Source organism: Tachypleus tridentatus, chromosome 8, assembly GCF_004210375.1.
Source record: "Tachypleus tridentatus isolate NWPU-2018 chromosome 8, ASM421037v1, whole genome shotgun sequence".
NCBI classification, from domain to species: Eukaryota; Metazoa; Arthropoda; class Merostomata; order Xiphosura; family Limulidae; genus Tachypleus; species Tachypleus tridentatus.
The window spans coordinates 54,337,067-54,363,918 of NC_134832.1; the positions used below are offsets into that span (position 1 = coordinate 54,337,067).

The 26,852-nt window shown below is 34.8% G+C and overlaps 1 protein-coding gene across 1 annotated transcript; it reads right to left on the reverse strand.

Moving 5' to 3' along the window:
• Positions 1–7,250: 7,250 nt before the first annotated feature.
• LOC143222416 (arrestin domain-containing protein 4-like) lies at positions 7,251–25,207 on the reverse strand. The gene is made up of 5 exons (XM_076448917.1): positions 25,081–25,207; positions 20,916–21,133; positions 14,234–14,416; positions 11,741–11,926; positions 7,251–8,549 (listed from the first exon to the last, which is right to left on the reverse strand). Exons 1-5 carry the CDS (start codon positions 25,112–25,114, stop codon positions 8,373–8,375), a joined length of 798 nt encoding a protein of 265 aa, XP_076305032.1. The 5' UTR covers positions 25,115–25,207; the 3' UTR covers positions 7,251–8,372.
• Between the last annotated feature and the right edge of the window lie 1,645 nt (positions 25,208–26,852).

Sequence of the window (26,852 nt, forward strand, 5' to 3'; positions counted from 1 at the left end):
CCATCTGAATCATATAAAATCATTATTATTGCTTATAGATCCATCTGAATCATATAAAATCATTATTATTGTTTGTAGATCCATCTGAATCATATAAAATCATTATTATTGTTTATGTAGATCCATCTGAATCATATAAAATCATTATTATTGTTTGTAGATCCATCTGAATCATATAAAATCATTATTATTGTTTGTAGATCCATCTGAATCATATAAAATCATTATTATTGTTTGTAGATCCATCTGAATCATATAAAATCATTATTATTGTTTGTAGATCCATCTGAATCATATAAAATCATTATTATTGTTTGTAGATCCATCTGAATCATATAAAATCATTATTATTGTTTGTAGATCCATCTGAATCATATAAAATCATTATTATTGTTTGTAGATCCATCTGAATCATATAAAATCATTATTATTGTTTGTAGATCCATCTGAATCATATAAAATCATTATTATTGTTTGTAGATCCATCTGAATCATATAAAATCATTATTATTGTTTGTAGATCCATCTGAATCATATATAATCCATCTGAATCATATAAAATCATTATTATTGTTTATAGATCCATCTGAATCATATAAAATCATTATTATTGTTTGTAGATCCATCTGAATCATATAAAATCATTATTATTGTTTGTAGATCCATCTGAATCATATAAAATCATTATTATTGTTTGTAGATCCATCTGAATCATATAAAATCATTATTATTGTGTTTGTAGATCCATCTGAATCACATAAAATCATTATTATTGTTTGTAGATCCATCTGAATCATATAAAATACTATTATTGTTTATAGATCCATCTGAATCATATAAAATACTTATTATTGCTTATAGATCCATCTGAATCATATAAAATCATTATTATTGTTTGTAGATCCATCTGAATCATATAAAATCATTATTATTGTTTGTAGATCCATCTGAATCATATAAAATCATTATTATTGTTTGTAGATCCATCTGAATCATATAAAATCATTATTATTGTTTGTAGATCCATCTGAATCTCATAAAAATCATTATTATTGTTTGTAGATCCATCTGAATCATATAAAATCATTATTATTGTTTGTAGATCCATCTGAATCATATAAAATCATTATTATTGTTTGTAGATCCATCTGAATCACATAAAATCATTATTATTGTTTGTAGATCCATCTGAATCACATAAAATCATTATTATTGTTTGTAGATCCATCTGAATCATATAAAATCATTATTATTGTTTGTAGATCCATCTGAATCATATAAAATCATTATTATTGTTTGTAGATCCATCTGAATCATATAAAATCATTATTATTGTTTATAGATCCATCTGAATCATATAAAATCATTATTATTGTTTATAGATCCATCTGAATCATATAAAATCATTATTATTGTTTGTAGATCCATCTGAATCATATAAAATCATTATTATTGTTTGTAGATCCATCTGAATCATATAAAATCATTATTATTGTTTGTAGATCCATCTGAATCATATAAAATCATTATTATTGTTTGTAGATCCATCTGAATCATATAAAATCATTATTATTGTTTGTAGATCCATCTGAATCATATAAAATCATTATTATTGTTTGTAGATCCATCTGAATCATATAAAATCATTATTATTGTTTGTAGATCCATCTGAATCATATAAAATCATTATTATTGTTTGTAGATCCATCTGAATCATATAAAATCATTATTATTGTTTGTAGATCCATCTGAATCATATAAAATCATTATTATTGTTTATAGATCCATCTGAATCATATAAAATCATTATTATTGTTTGTAGATCCATCTGAATCATATAAAATCATTATTATTGTTTATAGATCCATCTGAATCATATAAAATCATTATTATTGTTTGTAGATCCATCTGAATCATATAAAATCATTATTATTGTTTGTAGATCCATCTGAATCATATAAAATCATTATTATTGTTTATAGATCCATCTGAATCATATAAAATCATTATTATTGTTTGTAGATCCATCTGAATCATATAAAATCATTATTATTGTTTGTAGATCCATCTGAATCATATAAAATCATTATTATTGTTTGTAGATCCATCTGAATCATATAAAATCATTATTATTGTTTATAGATCCATCTGAATCATATAAAATCATTATTATTGTTTGTAGATCCATCTGAATCATATAAAATCATTATTATTGTTTGTAGATCCATCTGAATCATATAAAATCATTATTATTGTTTGTAGATCCATCTGAATCATATAAAATCATTATTATTGTTTGTAGATCCATCTGAATCATATAAAATCATTATTATTGTTTGTAGATCCATCTGAATCATATAAAATCATTATTATTGTTTGTAGATCCATCTGAATCACATAAAATCATTATTATTGTTTGTAGATCCATCTGAATCATATAAAATCATTATTATTGTTTGTAGATCCATCTGAATCATATAAAATCATTATTATTGTTTGTAGATCCATCTGAATCATATAAAATCATTATTATTGTTTGTAGATCCATCTGAATCACATAAAATCATTATTATTGTTTGTAGATCCATCTGAATCACATAAAATCATTATTATTGTTTGTAGATCCATCTGAATCACATAAAATAATTATTATTGTTTGTAGATCCATCTGAATCCTCAAGTAATTCTTCATATTGTAGTTAAACCCTTCATAATGCAACTTAATATTAAAGTCAAATTACGTCTAGCAAAATCAGCTGGGTCATAAGTGAATTTTACTAGCTAATGGTGACGGGCAAACGTACACGCCTGAGGAGAAATCTCTTTTAAGAAGAAAATATTTACCCCTAAAATTACCAATCGGGATCTATGGACCCCATAGATTATTTCTAAGGATAATCTCTACTTTATTTTACATTTAAAAGCAATCTGTGTGCTCTTCACGACGAATGAGTCGCACAAGGAAAATGTAAAACTTAAATGTAATACTGGAAATGTAATGTGTGTTGAGATTTCCAGTATATGCCACATATAAAATAAGTAATTTTACTAAACGTGTCACAAGAAACAAACACACAAAACTTTTGCTCGATGTGACACAATTTATGAACCCAATCAAGAGTTAACCATATGTACAGATTTTTGTAATCAAAGGACTATATTCAGTTGAAGCCTATGTTTGTGTCTCTCCTTGACCATTCGTATTCCCCCTCATTTCTCATCAGAATGACCCTACCATCCACCCATTTCCAAAGCTACCTTACCTTTCATAATAATGAGGCGTTCGAAATTTTGGTGAGTTTGGTATATGTCTCTTGCTTAGTTAACAGAACATTATTATTGTAGCGTCTAATTAACAACCTCTACTGATTATACCACATCTGCTAGGTAAAGATTTCTCCAGTTTGTATTATAGATTAATAGCAGAGGTTGTCTTAGTTTTCAAGAGTAAAACTATTTCTGGTATTTGGCTTGAATAATCACAGTTGTTAATTTCAAGACAAATATGGCGAGTAGAAATTATTAGTTCATTAAGATTTGTATGGATGTATTATAGTCAAGGCGTCGTTTCGGTTCACTTCTGTCAGATCAGTTCATTTTGGTTTGTAATATTTCTACACTTGTATTGTTTAGGTAGTTTTCTTAGTTAGGACAACGTTTCGGTTCACTTCTGTCAGATCAGTTCATTTTGGTTTGTAATATTTCTACACTTGTATTGTTTAGGTAGTTTTCTTAGTTAGAACAACGTTTCGGTTCACTTCTGTCAGATCAGTTCATTTTGGTTTGTAATATTTCTACACTTGTATTGTTTATGTAGTTTTTTTAGTTGGGACAACGTTTCGGTTCACTTCTGTCAGATCAGTTCAGTTTGGTCTGTAATATTTCTACACTTGTATTGTTTATGTAGTTTTTTTAGTTAGGACAACGTTTCGGTTCACTTCTGTCAAATCAGTTCAGTTTGGTTTGTAATATTTCTACACTTGTGTTTTCTAGGTAGTTTTTTTTTTTTTAGTTAGGACGACGTTTCGGTTCATTTTTGTCAAATAAATTCAGTTTAGTTTGTAATATTTCTACACTTGTGTTGTCCAGGTAATTTTTAGTTAGGACAACGTTTCGGTTCATTTTTGTCCTCTTCTATCAGATCAGTCCAGTTTGGTTTCTATGGTTTCATCAGTAATATTAGGGTTAAAGATGTAGGCCTTATTTATTCAGATACGACTATAGCAACACTAAACTTTGCTTCTAACTGAATAAAATCCTATTAAAGTTTCACATATCTTCACGTCCTCAGTGAAAAATATGTATCTACCTAATTGAAATCATGCCACGCGGAGAGATTAAAGTGTATTTTCAGAGCTATTATCATGAAGAATAGAGAACATTGTCAAAATATGTGTGAAAAAAATGATGTTAGGTTACCAGTAATAACTCTTTTGTACAAAACGTATCTCAGCTAACGTTACTGCAAATAAGCCCTTTTCTATCCTTTACTCAATACATGACTCAAACATTTTAGCACATATTGTCATTTTAAGGCATCGGTCTTCGATTTGGTTTTGAATTTTGCGCAAAGCTAAACGAGGACAAATCTGCGCTAGCCGTCTCTAATTTAGCAATGTAAGACTAGAGGGTAGGCAACTAGTCATCACCACCCATCGCCAACTCTTGGGCTACTCTTTTACCAACGAATAGTGGGATTGACCGTCACATTATGACGCCCCCACGGCTGAAAGGGTGAACATGTTTGTTGTGACGGGGATTCGAACCCGCGACCCTTAGACTACGAATCCAGCGCATTAACCACCTGGCCATGTCGGGCCAATAGTTTCTGACTTATCCGTTTGGCTGATGTGTACCTTTTTTTTTTTTTTTTGCAGTAAAGGTAATTATACATTTGCTCATAAAACAGTGCTCTTAAGGACGAACAGAAAGTAAAATTCGGAATTCCTATTGAGGGAAGAAAGTTCGAATTATAGTCGTTGTATCTTAACTTCTTTAGTTTTGATATAGTTCAGGTAATAACTTGTTGTAAATGAAAATCAATGTATAACCAGCACAAGAAGCGACACTTCAGTTCGAAATACTGATCGTTTGTTGTTGTTGATATAACAAAGTCCATCCACGTGACTAGTAAAGTGCTTGCTAGTTTAATATCAGTGAGAAGTACTTGCAGTTAACTGCATAGGTAAACGTAGACACGTAGCCTGAAGTTAAAAACGTAGAATTTTAATTTATTAAGTGGAAACAGCAACAGTTGGAAATGCAGCGGCTGATGAAGGAACTAATTTACAGAGAGGTACCACACTTCCATTTTTTTTAATAAACATACATTCTAGTGTACCGTTTATCCACAGTTTCTGACGTGACTTCTGCGACAGCTCTTTCATGACTTCTATACAAGACCGGAATAAGTCCAATAGAGTAAAGCAGAACTTATTCGTTTTGTTTTGAGTTTCGCGCAAGACTCAGGAGCTGTCTCTGATTTACCAATGATAGGCTGGAGAGAAGGTAGTTAACCACCACTAACCACATGGGTTAATTTTTATCAACGAATAGTGGGATTGATCGTCATATTATCATCCCGTCATGCTCGTCCTTTCAGCCGTGGAGACGTTATAATGTGATGGTCAATCCCACTATTCGTTGATAAAAGAGTAGCCCAAGAGTTGGTGGTGGGTGGTGATGACTAGCTGCCTTCCCTCCAGTCTTACACTGATAAATTAGCGACGGCTAGTGCAGATAGCCCTTGTGTAGCTTTGCGCGAAATTCAGAAAACAAAACAAACAAATATATTATCACACTTCTAAGTCTCAAAGGCAGAACATGTTCGATGACGGGATTCGAACCCGCGACCCACAGATTGCAAGTCGAACACCTTAACTACAAAGTCATAAAAGGCTGTCCCCTGTTAGTACAGCGGTATGTCTACGGATTTAAAACGCTAAAATCAGGGGCTCGATTCCTCTCGGTGGGCTCAGCAGATAGCCCGATGTGGCTAAAGCAGCACTAATAGTCTTCATTTAAATAACCCTGCAAGATGTTTTAACGGCATTACCATAGGTACATTATGTATTAGAATCACGCAAAAAAATCAGACAATAAATCATTAACTCTGCTACAACAATAGCGAATTTTTGATACTTTAGCTTGTTGGTAAGATAGTTCGTTTTTTTATGATTTTATCATTTAAGAAATGTTTGAACAGCAACCACGTCTAGGAGAAGATAAATAATATATGTATTTTATTGTTGTTCAGTTGGGTTCTGTTCCTTTACACAGCTTGTTTGATGTGTGAATGTTTAACTTATCCTGAATAGCTAAGATAATAAATTATTAAAACAAAATTTTTCACAAACTCTCGTCACACGTTAGAAGCCTCTTATTCCTAAAATATATAACATTTATTTTCGAAAAAGCAGGTTTACCGATCACTCCATATTTATACGCGTGCGCGCGTGTGATGTTTAATATTTCATATCTATTATGAGAAAGACTTTTCAAACGTCTACAAGGAAATTTTCATCTCATTCTTTGTTTCCAATATATGCAAGTAAACTACTGAATATGTTATAATAAAGAAAAAAAAAATTCCAGAACTTATAGAAAATAAGATTCAGTGTGATAACCACTGTTGGCTTTTGTATTCGGCGAGCGCAAAAAAAATTAAATTAGACAGAAAAACCTCTCTGTGAAATGAAGTCACTACAATTTGAAGTAAACTGAAAAAGTAGTAAATACAAAAAAAAATAAAACATAAAGATTTGTTTCATATGTGTCGGCCCGGCATGGCCAAGCGTGTTAAGGCGTTCGACTCGTAAGCCGAGGGTTGCGGGTTCGAATCCCGTTCGCACCAAACATCCTCGCTCTTTCAGCCTGCACGGCATGGCCAGCTGGGTTAAGGCGTTGGACTCGTAAGCCGAGGGTCGCGGGTTCGAATCCCGGTCTCACCAAACATGCTCGCCCTTTCAGCCGTGAGGGCGTTATAATGTTACGTTCAATCCCGCTATTCTTTAGCAAAAGAGTAGTCCAAGAGTTGGCGGTTGGTGGTGATGACTAGCCGCCTTACCTCTAGTCTTACACTGCTAAATTAGGAACGGCTAGCGCAGATAGCCCTCGAGTAGCTTTGCGCGAAATTCAAAACCGACAAATCATATGTGTGTTATGTTTACACACAGTTTTAAAATAATATATTCTTCCTTTACCTCAAGGTATCACAAATCCATTGATTTTTGTTTTAATTGAAAAAAACAGCAATATTTCCAAGAATGTTTAATACTGATATATACAAAAGGTGAATATGGGATTTAGAGTTATAGTTATAGTGATCTTCACAGGGCGTGTGAATCACCAAAAAATTATATTATTCAAAACAATAAAATGTCTTAGTTTATCGTAAGTGATAAATTAAGTTTATATTATCGTAACGATACGAATATACTTCAGGTGATGCTAAAAACTTGTTAGTCTTACATAAACATTTCATTGGATCTATGTATTGGCCATGCTTATCCTTGCACTGAAGACTCAAATATCAAATAGTGTGGATTTAAGACTAATAAAATTAGGCTTAGCTACAAGACCCATACGCGAATGTTTCGCTGATTTCAAAGAAAACATCAAAACTTGGGCAGATGCTCTTAACCATAATCCTATGAAAACACTTCTGTTAAAGAACCCTCCAACTTTTCTTTCTTTTTTTTTTAACTGGCGGAGAAAGAATTTGGATCTTTTTGGAAAATATAAGTACCTAATCCTTCTCGAAAAGAAATAGTTCCAATTAGTTACTGGTAAGTATTTAATTTTTATGGCTACTAATAAATCAGAAATTCCTAGTTTATAGCTCAGAAGGACTTAGTTTTATTTTATGGCACTGTTACTGTTACTGATGAATGACTCTATAAATTATTAGCGAAAAATTAGTATTCTAATTGCCAGCTCTTGGCTTAAAATTATTTTAGTAATGTTACTTAATTAAGAGTAGTAATCAAGTATTATGGATGTACCGTGCTAACGTTTCTTTTTTCTTTCAGTGTGAACAAAATTCCAATTTGATTGTATCACCACGAGATCATTTATCGTTCACATCAAAAAAAAAACTTTATCATGAGATTAAAATTGAAAAACAATTACTATATGTTTGAAAAACTAGTGTTAAACAAAGCATAGCTAATCATATCTGCTTAATATTGTTTCTGTTATCTTACGTCACTTCCGCTTTGTTATCTTGCGTCACTTCCGCTTTGTTATCTTACGTCACTTCTTGAAATTTGACAATGAATTCGATAAGAATACAAGCTAGGTTTTTTTTTCATTGTTCCTCCTCAGTGTACCTGTGATGTTTAGGAAAGAAGTAACAAAAAAATATCCTTATTTTACTTTTTAAGAGAATTTGTGTTCATCCACGGGCGGAACATGGGTAGCACTGTTGGGTAATTAGTTCCTTTTTTACGAGAAAGAGTTCCGTCGTTGTTCCGTACTGGATAAGTGGCTATCATGATAGGTAACTGTAGCTTCAGTTCCTTCTCCAAACCTTTAGGCTTGATGATGAACTAAAATAATAGGAAAAAGAAAATTGAACAAAATAAATGTTTAGTATTCTTACTATTTATTATCTAAAAATACTTTTGACACCAGACTTCTAGCCGCTGGACGACCAGATGATCTTGTAGTACAGTGACTGTTGTAAGGTACAGTCAAGTGTTATTTTTATATAGTTACTACAATACGAAACAGCCAAATGTTCTTGTTGTACAGTGACTGTTGTAACATACAGTCAAATGTTATTTTTATACAGTTACTAGAATACGAAACAGCCAGGTGTTCTTGTTGTACAGTGACTGTTGTAACATACAGTCAAATGTTATTTTTATATAGTTACTACAATATGAAACAGCCAAATGTTCTTGTGGTACAGTGACTGTTTTAAGGTACAGTCAAATGTTATTTTTATACAGTTATTACAATACGAAACAGTCAGATGTTCTTGCTGTACAGTGACTGTTATAACATACAGTCCAATGTTATTTTTATATAGTTACTACAATACGAAACAGCCAGATGTTCTTGTTGTACAGTGACTGTTATAAGATACAGTCAAATGTTATTTTTATACAGTTACTAGAATACGAAACAATCAGATGTTCTTGTTGTACAGTGACTGTTTTAAGGTACAATCAAATGTTATTTTTATATAGTTACTACAATACGAAACAGCCAGATGTTCTTGTTGTACAGTGACTGTTTTAAGGTACAGTCAAATGTTATTTTTATATAGTTACTACAATACGAAACAGCCAGATGTTCTTGTTGTACAGTGACTGTTGTAATGTACAGTCGAATGTTATTTTTATACAGTATCTGTTTTATCTGATCTTACAGTAGTTTTGGAAGAATAACTGTTCCGGTGACAACTGTGTATCTGACGCTGTATTTGATAGCTGATTGTTGACATTATATAATACAACTTGACTAATGTGTTTGCCCCAAAAGTGCTGTTTACTTAGGTAATAATGTTCTCGTATTTTGTTACTTGGAATCCACTACTTTCTAAAAAAGTAAGGTGACATTACAAACTCATTCCATTACTCAAGGGAAACAACAAACCCAGACAGAAATGTGTTCATTTCCGTGTTCAAAATGTTTGTTTGTTTGTTTTTGAATTTCGCGCTAATCTACACGAGGACTATCTGCGTTAGCCGTCCCTAATTTAGCAGTGTGAGACTAGAAGGAAGGCAGCTAGTCATCATCACACACCGCCAACTCTTGGGCTACTCTTTTACTAACGAATAGTTGGATTGACTGTAACATTATAACGCCCCCACGGCTGAAAAGACAATCATATTTGGTGCGACGGGGACTCGAACCCGCGACCCCTGGGTTACGAGTCGAACGCCTTAACCCACCTAGCCAGTGTTCAAAATGTACCACTTAATTAGAGAGAGATGCAATAATAGACCCTTATTAACAACTGTATTTTCAAAAACAAAACTAAATTCAGAAGTTTTCGGGTAACATGTTTTTTTTTTTTCTTTTTCCTGGTACGTCTTTAGTGTGTCTAATAAACTTTAATAATTAGTGTCACTCTTACAACATTGGTCAAATATCAATATAATTAATAGTGATTACAGTGTTGTCCACGTAAAAACGTTTACAAATCTCCTCTAGAATAACCTAGGAAATGTTCCCTTTCAAAACCTTTCGGTTCCCCAGTGGCTCAGCGGTATGTCTGCGGACTTACAACGCTAAAAATCGGGTTTTGATACCCGTGGTGGGCAGAGCACAGCTAGCCCATTGTGCTTAATTCAAAACAACACCAAAACATTGTATTGAGTTTTTAAAGAAACACGGGTTGAAATTATTTTTAGTATCTTTTAATTCAATTACGTGACAAAATAAGATTCTTTAGAAATTTTTGTAGGACCATATTTTCTATATAACTGTTTACAAACTCAAGACAATCTTCTTACATAATTAGCCCGGCATGACCAAGCGTGTTAAGGCGTGCGATTCATAATCTGAGGGTGCGTGGGTTTGCGTCCCCGTCGCGCCAAACATGCTCGTCCTTTAAGCCGTGGGAGCGTTATAATGTTACGGTCAATCCCACTATTCGTTGGTAAAAGAGTAGCCCAAGAGTTGGCGGTGGATGGTGATGACTAGCTGCCTTCCCTCTAGTCTTACACTGTTAAATTAGGGATGGCTAGCACAGATAGCCCTCGAGTAGCTTTGTGCGAAATTCCAAAATAAACAAACAAACAAACAAGTCCGTATTTAAGAGTGAAAATAAGAACATTGACTTTAACTTACCATCAGAGTTAGCTACTTAACTTCAACGAAACGATCATAGTAAGTTATGTACGTACAGCGAAGCGATCACAGTGAGTAATACTGTAGGTAATTAAATAACATACCTTTCTTATCGTAAATATTTCAAAGTTTCGTATGTGAAGGAGAAAACATAAAATTCATTGTTGTACTTAACCTAGTAAGAGTCATTATTTATATTTTAAACCCGGCAAATGTTAACCTGTAGTGACTTAAGCAGGTCGATACGGGCGTACTTGTTTTAATATAAGATTTTGACACTCATATCAGACGTTTCTGTTATATACAGGGTGTCCGAAGAGTATGGAACCATAGACACTTCAACGAATGTAACAGAATGCGACCCACGTTCACATAATTCTAAAAAAAAGGTTGAATTAATTCGAGTGTCGCGTGCTTCGACGGCGCCATAATCAGTCACGTGTCTGAAGCTGAAAAAACTGCAAATCACCTGCGATTCCAGACTTTTCTCGTACCCTGTATTTACCTCAAATGGAGTCCTTGACATCATGAAGAGTCTTGTTTGTTTTTTTAATTTCGCGTAAAGCTACTCGAGGGCCGTCTGCGCGAACCCTCCTTAATTTAGCAGTGTAAGACTAGAGGGAAGGCAGCTAGTCATCACCACCCACTGCCAACTCTTGGACTACTCTTTTTACCAACGAATATTGGAATAGACCGTCATATTATACGCCCCCACGGCTGAAAGGGTGAGCACGTTTGGTGGGACCGGGATTCGAACCCTCGACCCTCAGATTACGAGTCGAACGCCTTAACGCACTTAGCCATGCCGGGCCTCGTGAAGAGTCATTATTATTTATAAGAATACTTTAGTGTGTTTCTTTCTACCAATTCTTTACACTGAAACTCACCAGACAAACGTGTACGCAGGTAAACGTAATTGTGTTTGAATCTCACTTACATAAACGTCGTATTGCACACGAATCAAATGACAGCCCCTGAGGTTTGTGGGTGGTAACGGTGGTATGTGCATCATTTCGTTTCTCCACTGGTCAGTTGACCCAGCCTCTACCCGACCCTTCTGTAAGGAGGCCAGCTCCCTGGTTTCTGTCTCCATCATCTTACTCTTAGAAGTGTACTGAATCGTCTACCATGGAAAAGAAATAAAAGATTACCATGGTTACCGGTAAGTAGTGCCTTGCTTTTAGAACAGAATGACGCAAACAAAAGAATCAAAACAATTTCCTTAGTTGCATGAAAAGCTGGTATTTCGCATTAACTATGTTTGGATATTCAATAAACTTTAGGTAACTTTGCTTTAATTAACTTAGTACGTGTCTGTTGTCAAGGCAGATTCAACTTCTATATATATTTATATATACACACACTTCACAAATTAGGCGTAGAGTGCGCTCGAAAGCAATATACTTATCTATAAAAAAAAAAGGACATAAAAGCATAAAAGACATATATATATATATATATATATATAAATCAAAACTAAAACTTTTGCAATGATATTTCAAAACCAACAACAAAAATCTGTCCATTTACTGGTCCTCGTCATTACGTCATAATAGAATATTCGTGCGATCATAGTTCCAGAAATAGTTAAGAATATTCCATCTATGAGACACGATCCAAACGTAGATGTCGAACGAGTAGTAGTCAGTGAGGATTAATTAGGTTTTAGGTGTTGAGTGCTTCAACCACAATGTCTCAACTCCTACTGTCTCCAGCCAGTTGTCCAGTTAACCATAATCCTTAGATACATAAAATTATGTCCAATTACGAAATCACCCGAGCATTTAGACGTATTTAGAACCAAACCATCCTGTGTAGCACGTAATACTTGTTGAAAATGGTTTTAAAACTCTTGAAATACAAGGTGATTTATTTCTACTATAAGGCTTTGGTCATAACTGTTTTCCCACTCACAACTGGCTATATACATAACTGTTTTCCCACCCACAACTGGCTGTATACAGTGAAAGGCAGCAGGAGCTTAGACATTGTTGATTTAAGCTCTCGACCCCTAACCCCTAATTGATTTTACATGGTCGATCACTAGTTCCATGTCTATGTTTGGATTATATCTGATAGATAAAATATCCCCACTGCTTTTTGGGAGCTATGACCAAAAGGCATTTTCCCATTATGACCTAATAACAAGACTGGTGCTGGACAATTTTTTAAAAGTCTCATTGTAAATGCCCCCCGCTAGTGCAGAGGTAGGTCTACGGATTTACAACACTAAAATCAGGGGTTCGATTCCCCTCGTTAGGCTCAGCAGATAGCCAGATGTGGCTTTGCTATAAGAAAACACACAAACACACACTCATTGTAAATGTTTTGATTTGTATTGATTTCTTTATTGTTACATAGTACCGATTTGATTTTCTGTTTATAATTATTGTAATGTATACTACTGGAATTATTCATTGGCTGATATAAATATATATTTTCCACTGTAATCGTAAAAACGATAAGCGTACGATTTTGAAAGTTGTTTAAGCTAAATGTTCCAATTGTGATTTTGATTTTCAACACATTTTTAAAAGACCCCGGCATGGCCAGGGGGTTAAGGCAGTCGACTCTTAATCCGAGGGTTGCAGGTTCAAATCCCTGTCACACCAAACATGCTCGCCCTCTCAGCCATGGGGGCGTTATAATGTGACGATCAATCCCACTATTCGTTGGTAAAAGAGTAGCCCAAGAGTTAGAGGTGGGTGGTGATGATTAGCTGCCGGCTAATTAGGGACGGCTAGCGCAGATAGCCCTCGTGTAGCTTTGCGCGAAATTCAAACCTTTTTAAAAAGCTTTTAAATTTACATGATAAAACAATCTCAAGCTATAACTTAAAAAAATACAACCATTTCTTGGCTTAATATAAAACAAATATATTTAAGAAAACAGTAACAAGCGTCTCTGCTATAAAATACAACAAAGTAAACCTAGCAACATAAATTTGTTACTTTGCAATAACTCTAGCATGAAACTTCACAAAACGTAAAAATCAAATCTATTTGTAACAAGACATGTAGAAACAAAGAAAGTTTATATTTTTCACAAAAAGTAAACAAATATGAGTGTGTTTTCTTTACGTGGCAGATGATAAGGTCCAAGGTTCGAGTCGCAATATTCTGCTGAACACACCACTCCAAACTTTCAACTGTGAGAGTGTTTTAACCGTGATAGCTAATCTCGCTTTGTGGTTACTGCGGCTGCGTAGGTAACATATTCCCTAGGTGTAGTTGATACTTTTAAATTAAGGACATCAATAAACGTACCATTCAGGTTGAAAACAATAAATACAAAGTTCAGAAACAAGCAAACATATTACAGATATATAACAAAGGGAAACGTTTTGGAACAAAAATAAAGTAGCTCTTTTTTAGCTCAAAAACACAACATTACCTCAGTTAATACAGCTCTGGTTAAAACACAACATTACCTCAGTTAATACAGCTCTGGTTTTTTTTATCGTGACCTTGCTGTTGTTTTCTATCGAGGCATAAATACATATGCACTCTCCGGGTACGTAGCCCCCACGGTCTAGTCGAATCCTACAGCTGACAGGACCAGCTGACAGACAGGGTACACCAATTGTATCTTCAATCTCGCAGAGAAATGGTTTCTAGGGGTAATAAATATAAAAGCGTATTTTTTTAGAAAAAGTCGTTAAAGAACCAACAAGTGAAAGTACGTTAGAGAAATAGTAAACACCATTAGAAGTTTAAGTGTATTTTAAATGTCCTCCCTATATACGGTTTACCACATTTATGACATGAAAAATAGAAGAAATCTTTGGCATAGCTACCTCAGTGGAAAAAAAAACAGACAGTGTTTTTTTTAAATTAACTTGATGCAAATGAATAATCATTGTTTTTAGAAACCTAACAATGTTTAAAAACATAATTCTTTAGAATTTAAGTTTACTAATCGGTGACCTGTTCTGTAGCTACTAACGTGTAAAACAGCAAAATATGAAATGTTCTGTTCATTACAACCAACATACTGAATATTTTACTATCAACATCTGGCAGTGACAACCGCTTTTTTAGTCAAGTTTTAATAATGCCAGCAAAGTCCAGTTTTTATATGAATCAGTTAATAAAACATAAAATTTAATTACGTTGTATGTATTAAACAAAGTACATTTCAAACGCAAGTTACCTATACTTTGCCATTTAGTGGTTGTTGTCTTTAGGCTTGTGTAACTAAAAAGAGTTAGGCTTATGTAACTGAAAATCTTGATATCCAACGGTTATAACAAACAATAACGTTCGATAATAATTATATGCCAGTAGGCTTATAGTAGATAACATTGTATTTCTAGAGTATCAGGCAATTAATATCAACGTTGTGGAATAGGTCAAAAGTTGTATAAACCTGAATCTTGTCCCCAGATGTCGCCACATATCTCACTCACATGTTGAAAGTGAGAACCTGGTCCAGGTGTCGCCACATGTCTCACTCACGTGTTGAAAGTGAGAACCTTGTTCAGATGTCGCCACATGTCTCACTCACGTGTTGAACGTGAGACTTTTTTTTCCTTCGCCATATTTTCTTAAAATGTAGTTGTGGTTATTGTTAGTAAAGAAATCAACAAGACCTCGAATAAATTATATTAGTAGGTGCGTGTCTTGCGGAACCTATCATGATTTGGAGATACATAAATATATAATTTAAAATATCAATCTATCTGTTAGTGAAGTTTAATTTCAGTTTCAATTTTGTGTTTTTTTATGTGTTTAGAAATACGTGTTGTTCTTTTTAAAAAATAGAAAAATGTAACATTTACCATCTATAGGTTACAGAAACATTGAAAAAATAAAATTGAAAGTAAAATAAAGTTACATTGTGTTTCTTTGTTTAACTTATTTTAAAGTTTCGTAGGTCAAAATGATTAATGTTATTCAATTTCTGTGTTTCTTAAGGATAATACCTTGACTGGTTGACAGAGGGAGCCACATGCTATTACTCTGTTGGTTATTTCCAAAATTAATTTTTTGTGTGTGTGTTTTTTGTAGCAAAGCCGCATTGAGCTATCTGCTGACCCTTTATTTTAGCGTTGTAAATCCGTATAATGTACTAGTGGGCAATCTTAAATTGTAGGTTTTTCAATGTGTGTGTGTGTTTTCTTATAGCAAGCCATATCTGGCTATCTGCTGAGTCCACCGAGGGAAATCAAACCCATTATTTTAGCGTTGTAAATCCGTAGACATACAGCTGTCCTAGCAGGAGACTTTAATTTTTTGAAATTATTCGCTTAAGCAATTCAGCCGTAATTCAAACACAAGCGAATATTTATGGATTAACAACAGGTTTTTAAAACTAGGCGAGTAACCTTATAACATAATAGTTACAGTGTGTGTATGGTCTTGAGGATTTGTGGTGAATTATTTTTTAAAGCAAAGAATTAAACCAGATGACAATACTATATAAACATTTATAAATGTAAAAAGCGTAAAATTATCTCATCTCCTTGAATGACATTTCAATAGAGCCTTCCAAGCAGTTAGACCAATAAAAAACTTTGCACATGAAACTTTTACATATAAACAAAGTTTCTACTGAGTACAGACTATGATGTGGAGAAGGTAAAATGAATCCCTAGTAGAAGAGGTATCTCTATAAATATCACTCTCACAGATTTGGGGATAAACCGATGATACGTCCCTATTTCCAAGTGAGTTTGAAATAACACAAATAGTAGTTTCTTGATTATAAAACACAGTGAGAACTCAAGTTTAGAAAGTCTAACATCTTAACCAACCATTCATCGTCTGCAGCTTGTCGTGTAAAATTAGTTAGTCCTAAAAAACAGAAGCACAAGAGGGGATTTGATAACTGAATTCAAAACACAAATCATTACAATAATCGGAGTGATTAAAAAACTTAACTCCTAAAGCTGCTACTCTTAACAACTTGAACAATGACCTCGATTTCGGGGTCATGGCAGGACTTCTTCGGGCTAGAAGGTAAGTTTTATTCAGTGTAGCATCTGCACTTGAACAAAAAACACGATTTGGAGTTTGGGGTCAGGACAGCAATTTTTGGGCAAAATGATATATTATTCTACGTGGTTTCCAAGTCATGATATTAATCAATATCTTGGAGTTATTCCTTCCATAGATCAGGTCGTAACTCCATACAACTGACTCGATAGAAATTTGACCTCCCCTTGGCACAGCGGTATGTCTGCCGACGTACAAAGCTAAAAACCAAATTTCGATACCCGTGGTGGGTAGAACACAGATAGTTCATTGTGTAGCTTTGTGCTTAATTCAAAACAATATTTGTCTTTTCTATCTTACGCTTGAACTGTCTGAGCAAAACACAAAAACAAAAAAACGTTACAACCAAAAATCCTATTACCTCTCGCTTACATAATTAGGACATGTATTATCTAATTGGCGGGAAGCGCGTGCTTCTACCTCAGCGGTTAAACAGAGTAGAAAGGCAACACCTACGATAAAAGAATAGGTGTAATTAGAAAAAAAAGATTATGATCCTCTCTGAAGCACCTAAGGGAAACTTAGTTCACTAGGAGACTAGATGAAGATAGGCATAAAAATATGCTCAAGTAGCCTGTCTGAGGTAAAGGAGACACAAAAGTGAGTGAAGGTTCAATGAATGAACGTCATACACTGCGTAAAAACCTTATTTCTTCAGAGCTATGTTACAGTTGTTGGCAATTCCTTGTTTTAACCGTCTTTAAATTAAGTCTTCCACACGTATTATTTTAATACAATTTCAAATTATTCGCCACGTTTTAGAACGAAGCTCTTAACTACCACCAGTAATTTGCTTTTTTTTTATCAAATTTTTGCTTTATCTCGCAATTTTTTCACTTCTAATCTTTTTCTGATTTAAAAATCACGAAATCAATTTAAAGTCAAAGCATTCTAATCTTCCAGTTGTTGTTGTCTCTTAACTGTCTTTAACATAAAAATACGACATTAAAAAACATATTGAATCTTGACATCTTACATAATTTTCGATTTCCACAGAATCCATAAATATTATGAAATAGACGGCATTTGTAATGTCTATGACCTATTAATGTCTTTTTACTCTGGCTGTGAAGTTTGAATTTTACTTACATGTTATTAAGGACAAATTTAACAAATTATTGTTTCAAGCAGTTCGAACGTTACAATAACTGTAAGTGAACCAAAACAACTTCCTTTAACCCTACAAAATTAATACAGTAAGAAGTCGAGGTTGAAAACAGAAACTAGTGCATATTAGCAACACAGCCCTAACTGGATAGAAGATTCTAAATTAAAAGTAATTTAACGTTTGTTTGTTTTTTTGAATTTCGTGCAAAGCTACTCGAGGGCTATCTGCGCTAGCCGTCCCTAATTTAGCAGTGTAAGACTAGAGGGAAGGCAGCCAGTCATCACCAACTACCGCCAACTCTTGGGCTACTCTTTTACCAACGAATAGTGGGATTGGCCGTCACATTATAAGGCCCCACAGCTGAAAGGGCGAGCATGTTTGGTGCGAGCGGGATTCGAACCCGCGACTCTCGGCTTACGAGTCGAACGCCTTATCGCATGCCGAGCCCGATAATTTAACCCCACAAAACTCAAACAGTGAGAAGTCAAGGTAGAAAACAGTAATTAGCATATTTATTGATAAGTAGAGAATAACATTTCGACCTTCCTAGGTCACCTTATCAATAAAAGTGTTAATACCCATACCAGCCGTTCTGACATTCGGAAATTAGCACAGGTCAGCGGTTTCGTCCTTGATGGAGAGAATAATCCAAACTAAGAATAATTTAATTCGACAAAATTCATGTGTGTTTTATCTTCCTCAAAACCACTTTTAACAAAAGCTTTCTTTGTGAAACTAATATGCCCTAAGTAATTGAAATAAACAACTTCTATGTTTAAGTTTTTTTCGTCATCCTACGGACGGGCGAATTAGGCTTAACGAGCCTGTTTTATGTCTTCAACACAGGTTGTTTAATTCAGTTTTTATCTTGAAGTCATTACAGTATTTCATTCTTAATTTAACAAACTTCTTAAAATAGCTCTTTCGGCCTCGAATTGTCTTGTTTTTCGTCAAGGGTGATGGGAAATTAACTTCTTAACTTCATGTCTTGCAATTTACTTAAAGGCTTTAAGTATAATGCCGCGAGCTGTTGTTTATAACAGCAAACTTTTCTAATAGGTTTCAAAAAAATTAAAAGTTATGAAATTTTAAATAGTTTTGCATGTCTAAAAATATTTTAAAAATTAAATAATTTGTACGTGGATGCAAAATTTTATCAAAATCGTTAAATTCGTTTCATCAATGCGAACGTAATTAACTATTTTTCATTTTTTTAATGTGTAATGTAATTAAAGAAAAAACAAGAGTTAAGTGATTTGTCTGTTTGTTTGTTTTTTTGAATTTTACGCAAAGCCACACGATGGCTATCTGCGCTAGTCGTCCCTAATTTAGTTGTGTAAAACTAGAGGGAAGGCAGCTAGTCATCACCACTCACCGCCAACTCTTGGGCTATTATTTTACCAACGAATAGTGGGATTGACCATCACGTTATAACGCCCCCGGGGGCTGAAGGGGTGAACATGTTTGTTGTGACGGGGATTCGAACCCGCGACCCTCGGATTTCGAGTCGAGCGCCTTAACTACCCGGCCTTGCCGGGCAATTTGTCATTAATATAAAAAAATGATAATTTCAAAATATAACCTGTTGTTAATTAAATTATCTTAATATTTCGTATTCATGAATTATATTTTAATAATAAAAAACTGCATAAATAGAATAACTTGTTATCCCAGAGTCGACTCGATTGTCGCCATTATTCACACTAAAATTCACGTGAATTTACGTCATAGATAGTCGTCTGCTCTATCCTTCTATAATATCAAATCGCCCCCAAAAGTTTATGGACTTTCAACACCAGAGACCGGGTTTCAATACAGATAGTCGCCCCCCGCTAGTACAGCGGTATGTCTCCGGATTTACAATGCTAAAATCAGGGGTTCGATTCCCCTCGGTGGGCTGAGCAGATAGCCCGATGTGGCTTTGCTATAAAAAAAACACACACAAACACACCCAATACATATGGTAGGCAGAGCACAGACAGCCTATTGCGTAGCTTTGTGTTTAATTAGAAGCAAACAAACCATATAAAACCTTATTTGTCTCTTATCGGGCATTGCTGCCCAGATAAAAAATATAAGGTCTGAAATTGTTGTTGTTTTTTTAAGATTTGAAAAACTTAACGTTTTTCTCAGATACCCTCTGTTTACTATTGATTAAAGTGGTAATAAAATATATTTAATAGCAAGTAACATTCTATTGCTGTTCGAGTAGTGCAGTTTCGCGCTATATCATCCTAAACATTTATCATTCACCCAGGTTAACTGTCCAAAGATCTACAGAAATTCGTATGTTACCTTTGGCTAAAGATTTTTCACACCTAGACATATTTAAACGATTTTGGATAGTATTACTTGTCATGGAACTTGTTGGACTGGTAAAAGTTGGTTGAACCTGAAACATTTGTTCCCTGTTAATTGTTATGGTATATTTAACCAATAATAGTAAATACGATTATGTTATCATAAACAGAGGAAACCTGGTTGTTACTTCTAACTGTTATAGTCTTCCTTAGCTATTTTTTTATTATTACATACGTTGGTTGATTGGCTGTAGTCAAGCACAGAGTCACACAACGGGCTATCTGTACTGTATCCCACCAGGGGTATCGAGACTCTGTTTCTAACGTTATAAGTCCGCGGGCGTGCCTATGTGCAACGAGGGAGTAGGCTTTTCGCGTGAGTGTGAAAAAGTATAAAAATATGTGGCCCACTGGTCAGCATCCCGAGGATTCGTGGTTCGTACCCTGTTTCTGTAACTGTAGACTAGCTCCAATTGTTCACCTGGGTATGTTGAAAAATAAACTGTATTCCGTTATCAAAGACAACAGGAAACCTCTGAACCATTATTTTCCGTGAAATATACAATGATTTCATGGGGAAAAAAAAACACAAACGTGTCTGGTTATATCATATTTCGAGGGCGTTTTTTTTTACAAAGGGCGTAATTTAGTTTCTGTTCTTACTCTAAATTTATTGTCATAGATATTAAACAAACTCAGTCAACTTACCATAAGAATCGCAGGTTCTAGGTTCAAATCTATTGGGTTCATGATTATAAATACTTGTTGGTTTTTGTGCACAACACCAGATGGCTCTTTCAAGGAAGCTTTGCAGAAATACTGAACCCACCCGTGTTTCCCAAGAAATGTAGACGGAAGTCCGAGAGGTAGGCCTAACTTAAATGGAAAAGAATGTACACCTGGAGACAACACTACAATTCTGGCCCCTGCAAAAACATGCAATATATAAATATATGTACTAAATATTTTATTAACAAATACATTAATTTGTTTATTTATTTGTTAGATTTCGTGTAAACCTACTAGTAGTCTATTTGCGCTAGTCGTCCTTAATTTGGCATTAATTTGTTTGTTTGTTAGATATCCTGCAAAGCTACTAGTAGTCTATCTGCGCTAGTCGTCCTTAATTTAGCATTAATTTGTTTGTTTGTTAGATATCCTGCAAAGCTACTAAAGGTCTATCTGCGCTAGTCGTCCTTAATTTGGCATTAATTTGTTTGTTTGTTAGATATCCTGCAAAGCTACTAAAAGTTTATCTGCGCTAGTCGTCCTTAATTTAGCATTAATTTGTTTGCTTGTTAGATATCCTGCAGAGCTACTAAAGGTCTATCTGCGCTGGTCGTCCTCAATTTGACATTAATTTGTTTGTTTATTAGATTACGCGCAAAGCTACTAGAGGTCTATCTGAGTTGTCGCTAATTTTAAAGTAATAGGCTGGAGAGAGAGCAGCTATTTAAAACCACCCACTGCCAACTCATGCCAAGCTGAATACAAGGACTTCAATGTTACTCTTATGAAACACCCACGAATCCAAACTACATAGCGCAATTCTTTATTCTAATACGACGCAAAATTTAGTCTCACATTCAGATACACTAAATTGTTGTTTTAAATTACACAAAAAGCTACACAAATGGCTCTCTGTGCTCTACCCACCACGGGTATCGAAACCCGGTTTTTCGCCTTGTAAGTCCGTAGACATACTGCTGAGCCACTGGCGGGGGGGGGGGCGATATACTAAATGTTCGACCTTAACAAATAAGTGAACGATTCCCCCACCAGATAGGAACTTCCAACAGTCAGACAGTTAAGTTTATCCACGTAAAAAGGCCCGGCATGGCCAAGTAGTTAGAGCATATCACTCGTAATCTGAGAGTTGCGGGTTTGAATCCCCGTCACACCAAACATGCTCACACTTTCAGCCGTGGAGACGTTATATAGTTACGGTCAATCCCACTATTCGTTGGTAAAAGAGTAGTCCAAGAGTTGACGGTGGGTGGTGATGAATAGTACCCTTCCCTCTTGTCTTTCACTGCTAAATGAAGAACGGCTAGCGCAGATATCCCGCGTGTAGCTTGGCGCGAAAATTCAAAACACCAAACCAATCAACTTAAAAAGTTGATCTTGATAGATAACCGTTAATGGACAAAGCTTTACAATGGTTTTCATGACTAGCTAAGTAACGTTACGTACTTCTCGGAGTTTCTCGGTGAGACAGCAGTAAACTATCGGACTTACAACGATAAAATCCGGGGTTCTATTTCCTGAGGTGGACTCAACAAACAGCTGAACTTTGGTTTGCTTTAAAAGAAAACAACAGAAACGACAAACTCATAACATTGAGGTCTGATGTATCATTCGTAGGACTAATTAAAAAAAATAATATATAACACATTCATGTCATTTCAAGGGACACAGCGGTATGCTTATGGTCTTACAACGCGAGAAACCGTGTTTCGATACCCGTGATAGGCAGAGCACATATAGCCCATTATGTAACTTTGTGCGTAGCTACAAATAAACAAACGCTTCTCACATAACTTTGTCAATTGTTTTGTATCTTTCGTGTCAGATATCACTAAAGTGAATCCAGACAAGTGATGGACCCGGCGTGGCCAGGTGTGTTAGGGCGTTCGACTCACAATCTAAAGGTCGCGGGTTCGAATCCCCGCCCCAAAAATGTTCGCTCTTTAAGCCATGGGGGCGTTATAATGTAACGGTCAATCCCACTGTTCGTTGGTAAAAGAGTAACCCAAGAGTTGGCGGTGGATGGTGACGACTAGCTGCCTTCCCTCTAGCCTTACACTGCTAAATTAGGGACAGCTAGCGCAGATAGCCCTCGTGTAGCTTTGCGCGAAATTCAAAAACAAACAAACAATTATTTTCAAATGTTAAGTTTCATTATTATCATTCCATTACTCAGTAAATTTTTGTATTAACTACATGCATGAAAAACGTACTCTCGCACTCAGTTTGTTTGTTTACCTGGTATTATTTATTTGTGTCGCTTATATAACCCCATCAAAGAAGTTCTATTTTGTGTGTTAGTAAATGCGTAGAATACAATTTAAAGGTTTTTGAAGACACAGCTTAGAAGAAACTTATTAGTAAATTCCTGGGTATTGTGTCTTAAACCTTATTTCGATAATTAAAAAAACACCTTATTTGAGTAACTAAACAAAAACTAGAGGGCGCTTTTCTTTTACTGAATTTATATTTTCGACCTTGTTTATCATACGTTACTGATATCGTACATTAACTACAATACTTTTTTATGTACCTAATCCATTCATACATCTCATGTTATACAGGTAAATAATAAATATTATGATAGTTTAATTTTGCTATATCATCCTCGAAAGTTAGACATATCACATTCTAATTTGCCTTCCTTTCCAAATCATCCTGTAATACTCACATAAACTGGTCGATACCTCTCACTGTCTGACAAGCGATGTCTGGCAGTACAATTAAAAACAAACCATTCCAGATAGGATATGAGTCAAAATCGATTTTAGAAAGAACGCTTTACGTGCTTTAATATAATACATATCTGCGCGTGTGTTGCTATGGATACAATTGAGCTTGCCCTTCCTAAACAGGTATGAAATACGGTGTTCCCTTGCACAGAGCATCTGTCTTAAATAGATGCTTACAAAGTAAGTTGGCAGTTACGTTGTAACATTCGATCAAACAACTAATATTTTTTTTTTCATGAATATCATATCAAAACGAATCTCTGTAAGACAGTTTCATTTTTAACTTTGAATGGAAATGCATGGAGTTAGTCCAATTGGATCAACCAGCACGGCCGAAACAACAGTTTCATTCCCCATGGGGTCGGGAGTAACCTAGTAGCTAGTGTATGTCTATGAATCCCGAGGTTCGTGGTTCGTCAACCGTTGATGCAAAAACGCACTACCGCACTTTTGAGGTCGTGTTTTCTGATTTAAGAGTGACACTAAAGTCTCAAAATTCGGTCAGATGAGAATATATCCGGAGCTGAGACTGTTGGTTGCCTTCCATCTAGTCTATCAGGTGCAAATAATTAGTCCATTGCTAAAACAGCGGTAACTCTACGGATTTATAAAGCTAAAATCATGGGCTCTTTCCCCTGGATGGACTCAGCAGATAGCCCGATGAGGCTTTGCTGTAAGAAAATACAGATACAATCAATGAATTAGAAAAAACAACTAAAACTCGAGCGATTTCGAACAATTGAAAAACGAATAGTCAACTAATCAAAAGGTTTAGAGTTTTGGGTCTTTTGTGAAAGTCATTGCACCTGTGATTCAGTGTGCTGAGCCTTCTAACAAACGAGTCCCAAATTTAGGACTGCTACACATAGGTAAACAAAACGTATGCCTGACGTACTTTAAAAAAAATTACGACAGCAAACAACGAAGTAGCTGAGTGAAGGTTTCCTTTTGTTTTAAAGGAGCGTCTATTACATTTATATTTCTGTTTGATTCACTTTGTTTTTATCTTTGCACAAAGCTACACAATGGGTTATCCGTTCGGTCAATTCTCAGAGTATCGAGCTCAGTATTCAAGCGCTATAAGCCCCAGAGAATTTCCACTAAATCACCAAAGAATTATCAGATAGATAATGAAAGAATAGCCCCTTAATATGCGATATACAGTAGTTCGGTTAATCAATATCTTCAGCTTATTTTAAATCAAAATCGATTTAATTTGCTGCATAATTATAATTATATTGGATTATTAGGCTACAATATAAAAACTGTTGTTATGGTACAACGTGCTTCAAGTAATATGACGCACGTGTTTTCTTATAGCAAAGCCACATCGGACTGTCTGTTGAGTCCACCGAGGAATATGACGTAAGTAAAGTCAGTGGTTTTCAACTTACCAGGTCCTGAAGGTCCATCCCCTAATAATCTCATACTGAAGTCGATATAATTTTCTTTGTCACTGATTTTACCTTGTCCTCTATCAGCAAATCTTATTACACCTTCACCAGCAATGTAAAAGAACAACCCTAAAGATATAAATATACATAGATTATTTAAAAATATTGTATTAAGAAATCCATATATTTTACTATAAAAAATTCAAGTAAGAACGTCATGATCTATAAGAATTTAAATAAATAAGGTTTCTAGTTTTAATGAAATAAAATTAATATAAAAATTAATTAATTAAATTGTAATTATTTTGTAAATTGAACCAAACAGGAGTACAAAAAACTACTTTATCTTTTATAGTATACTGTTTTAGAATATTTACATTTCTCATAAACTTAGGTCATGAGAAAAATAGAAACAGGGTTGTTTTGTTTGTTTGTTTGTTTTTGAGTTTTGCACAAAGCTACTCGATGGCTATCTGCGCTAGCCGTTCCTACTTTAGCAGTGTAAGACTAGAGGGAAGGCAGCTAGTCTTCACCACCCACCGCCAACTCTTGGGCTGCTATTTTACTAACGAATAATGGGATTGACCGTCACATTATAACACCCCCACGGCTGAAAGGGCGATCATGTTTGGTGCGATGGGGATTCGAACCCGTGACCCTCAGATTATGAGTCGAACGCCCTAACCCACCTGGCTGTGCCGGGCCTTCACGAATGGTACGTAAATATTTGTTACACAGACGAATATTTCTGTTACACAGAAGTGACATCTTCCAGCTTTGCGGATTTCAATGCGTGATTTGATTTTTAGGAGTTAAATGTGTGTGTTTCTTGTAGCAAATCCACATCGGGCGATCAGCAAAGTCCACCGAGGGGAATCGAACGCTGGAGTTTAGCGTTGTAAATCCGTAGACTTACCGTTGTACCAGCGAGGGGGTAAAGTGTTAAATAAATGCGTTTAAAGTATTTGGTTTATTCATAAGTGTAAACCTTCGGCTTGCACAGTTTCGTATTGTAATCCTAATATTCGAAGCTTCAATAATTCAAAAGCCCACAAAATCTAAAAGAATTGTTTTGACATTAAGTTGCGTATGACCTAGTTCCAGAGAATGAAATATATATTTATATATATTACTCGCAATGAAATCTCCAAGCAACAGTTTTCCTAAATATATTTCTATTTGTTCCCGAAGAAGGTCGAAACGTTGTTCGCTTTTCTATGTAAAATATTTTCTTAACCCAAACGAGCCGTTTTGCGTATATGTTCTCGTTTAGCTACTAGCAACATTTAATCTATAACACAATAAACAGATAAGACGTGTTTATTATTTGTGTGCGTTTTGTAATAACAAATCCACGTCATGAAAACAGGCTTTAGTGCTCTACATCCGGGAACCGTTGTTTTTTTTGTTTCACTAAAACAGTGAAACTTACCATTGTAAAACAAATAATACTAATATTTTTCTAACGGTGTCTTAGATGATATGGAATCACACTTCGGTGAGTCGACACAAGTAGCCATGTTTTATTTTACAGCCATTTTTTTTACTTTTAATAAACTGGACTGTAATTTTTAAGATGTTGCGTCACGTTTACACTTACACACGACGTAAGTAAAACTCAAGAAAACTTTTTTTTTACTCAAGGGTTTGTCAAAGTTCAAACACCAAGTAACTGAGCCTTGTACAACATAAGCATAATTTGTGGACGTGTTCTGTATTTATTTTATTTTCAGTACTATTTTCGTTCGTTTGTGTTTGAATTTCGCGCAAAG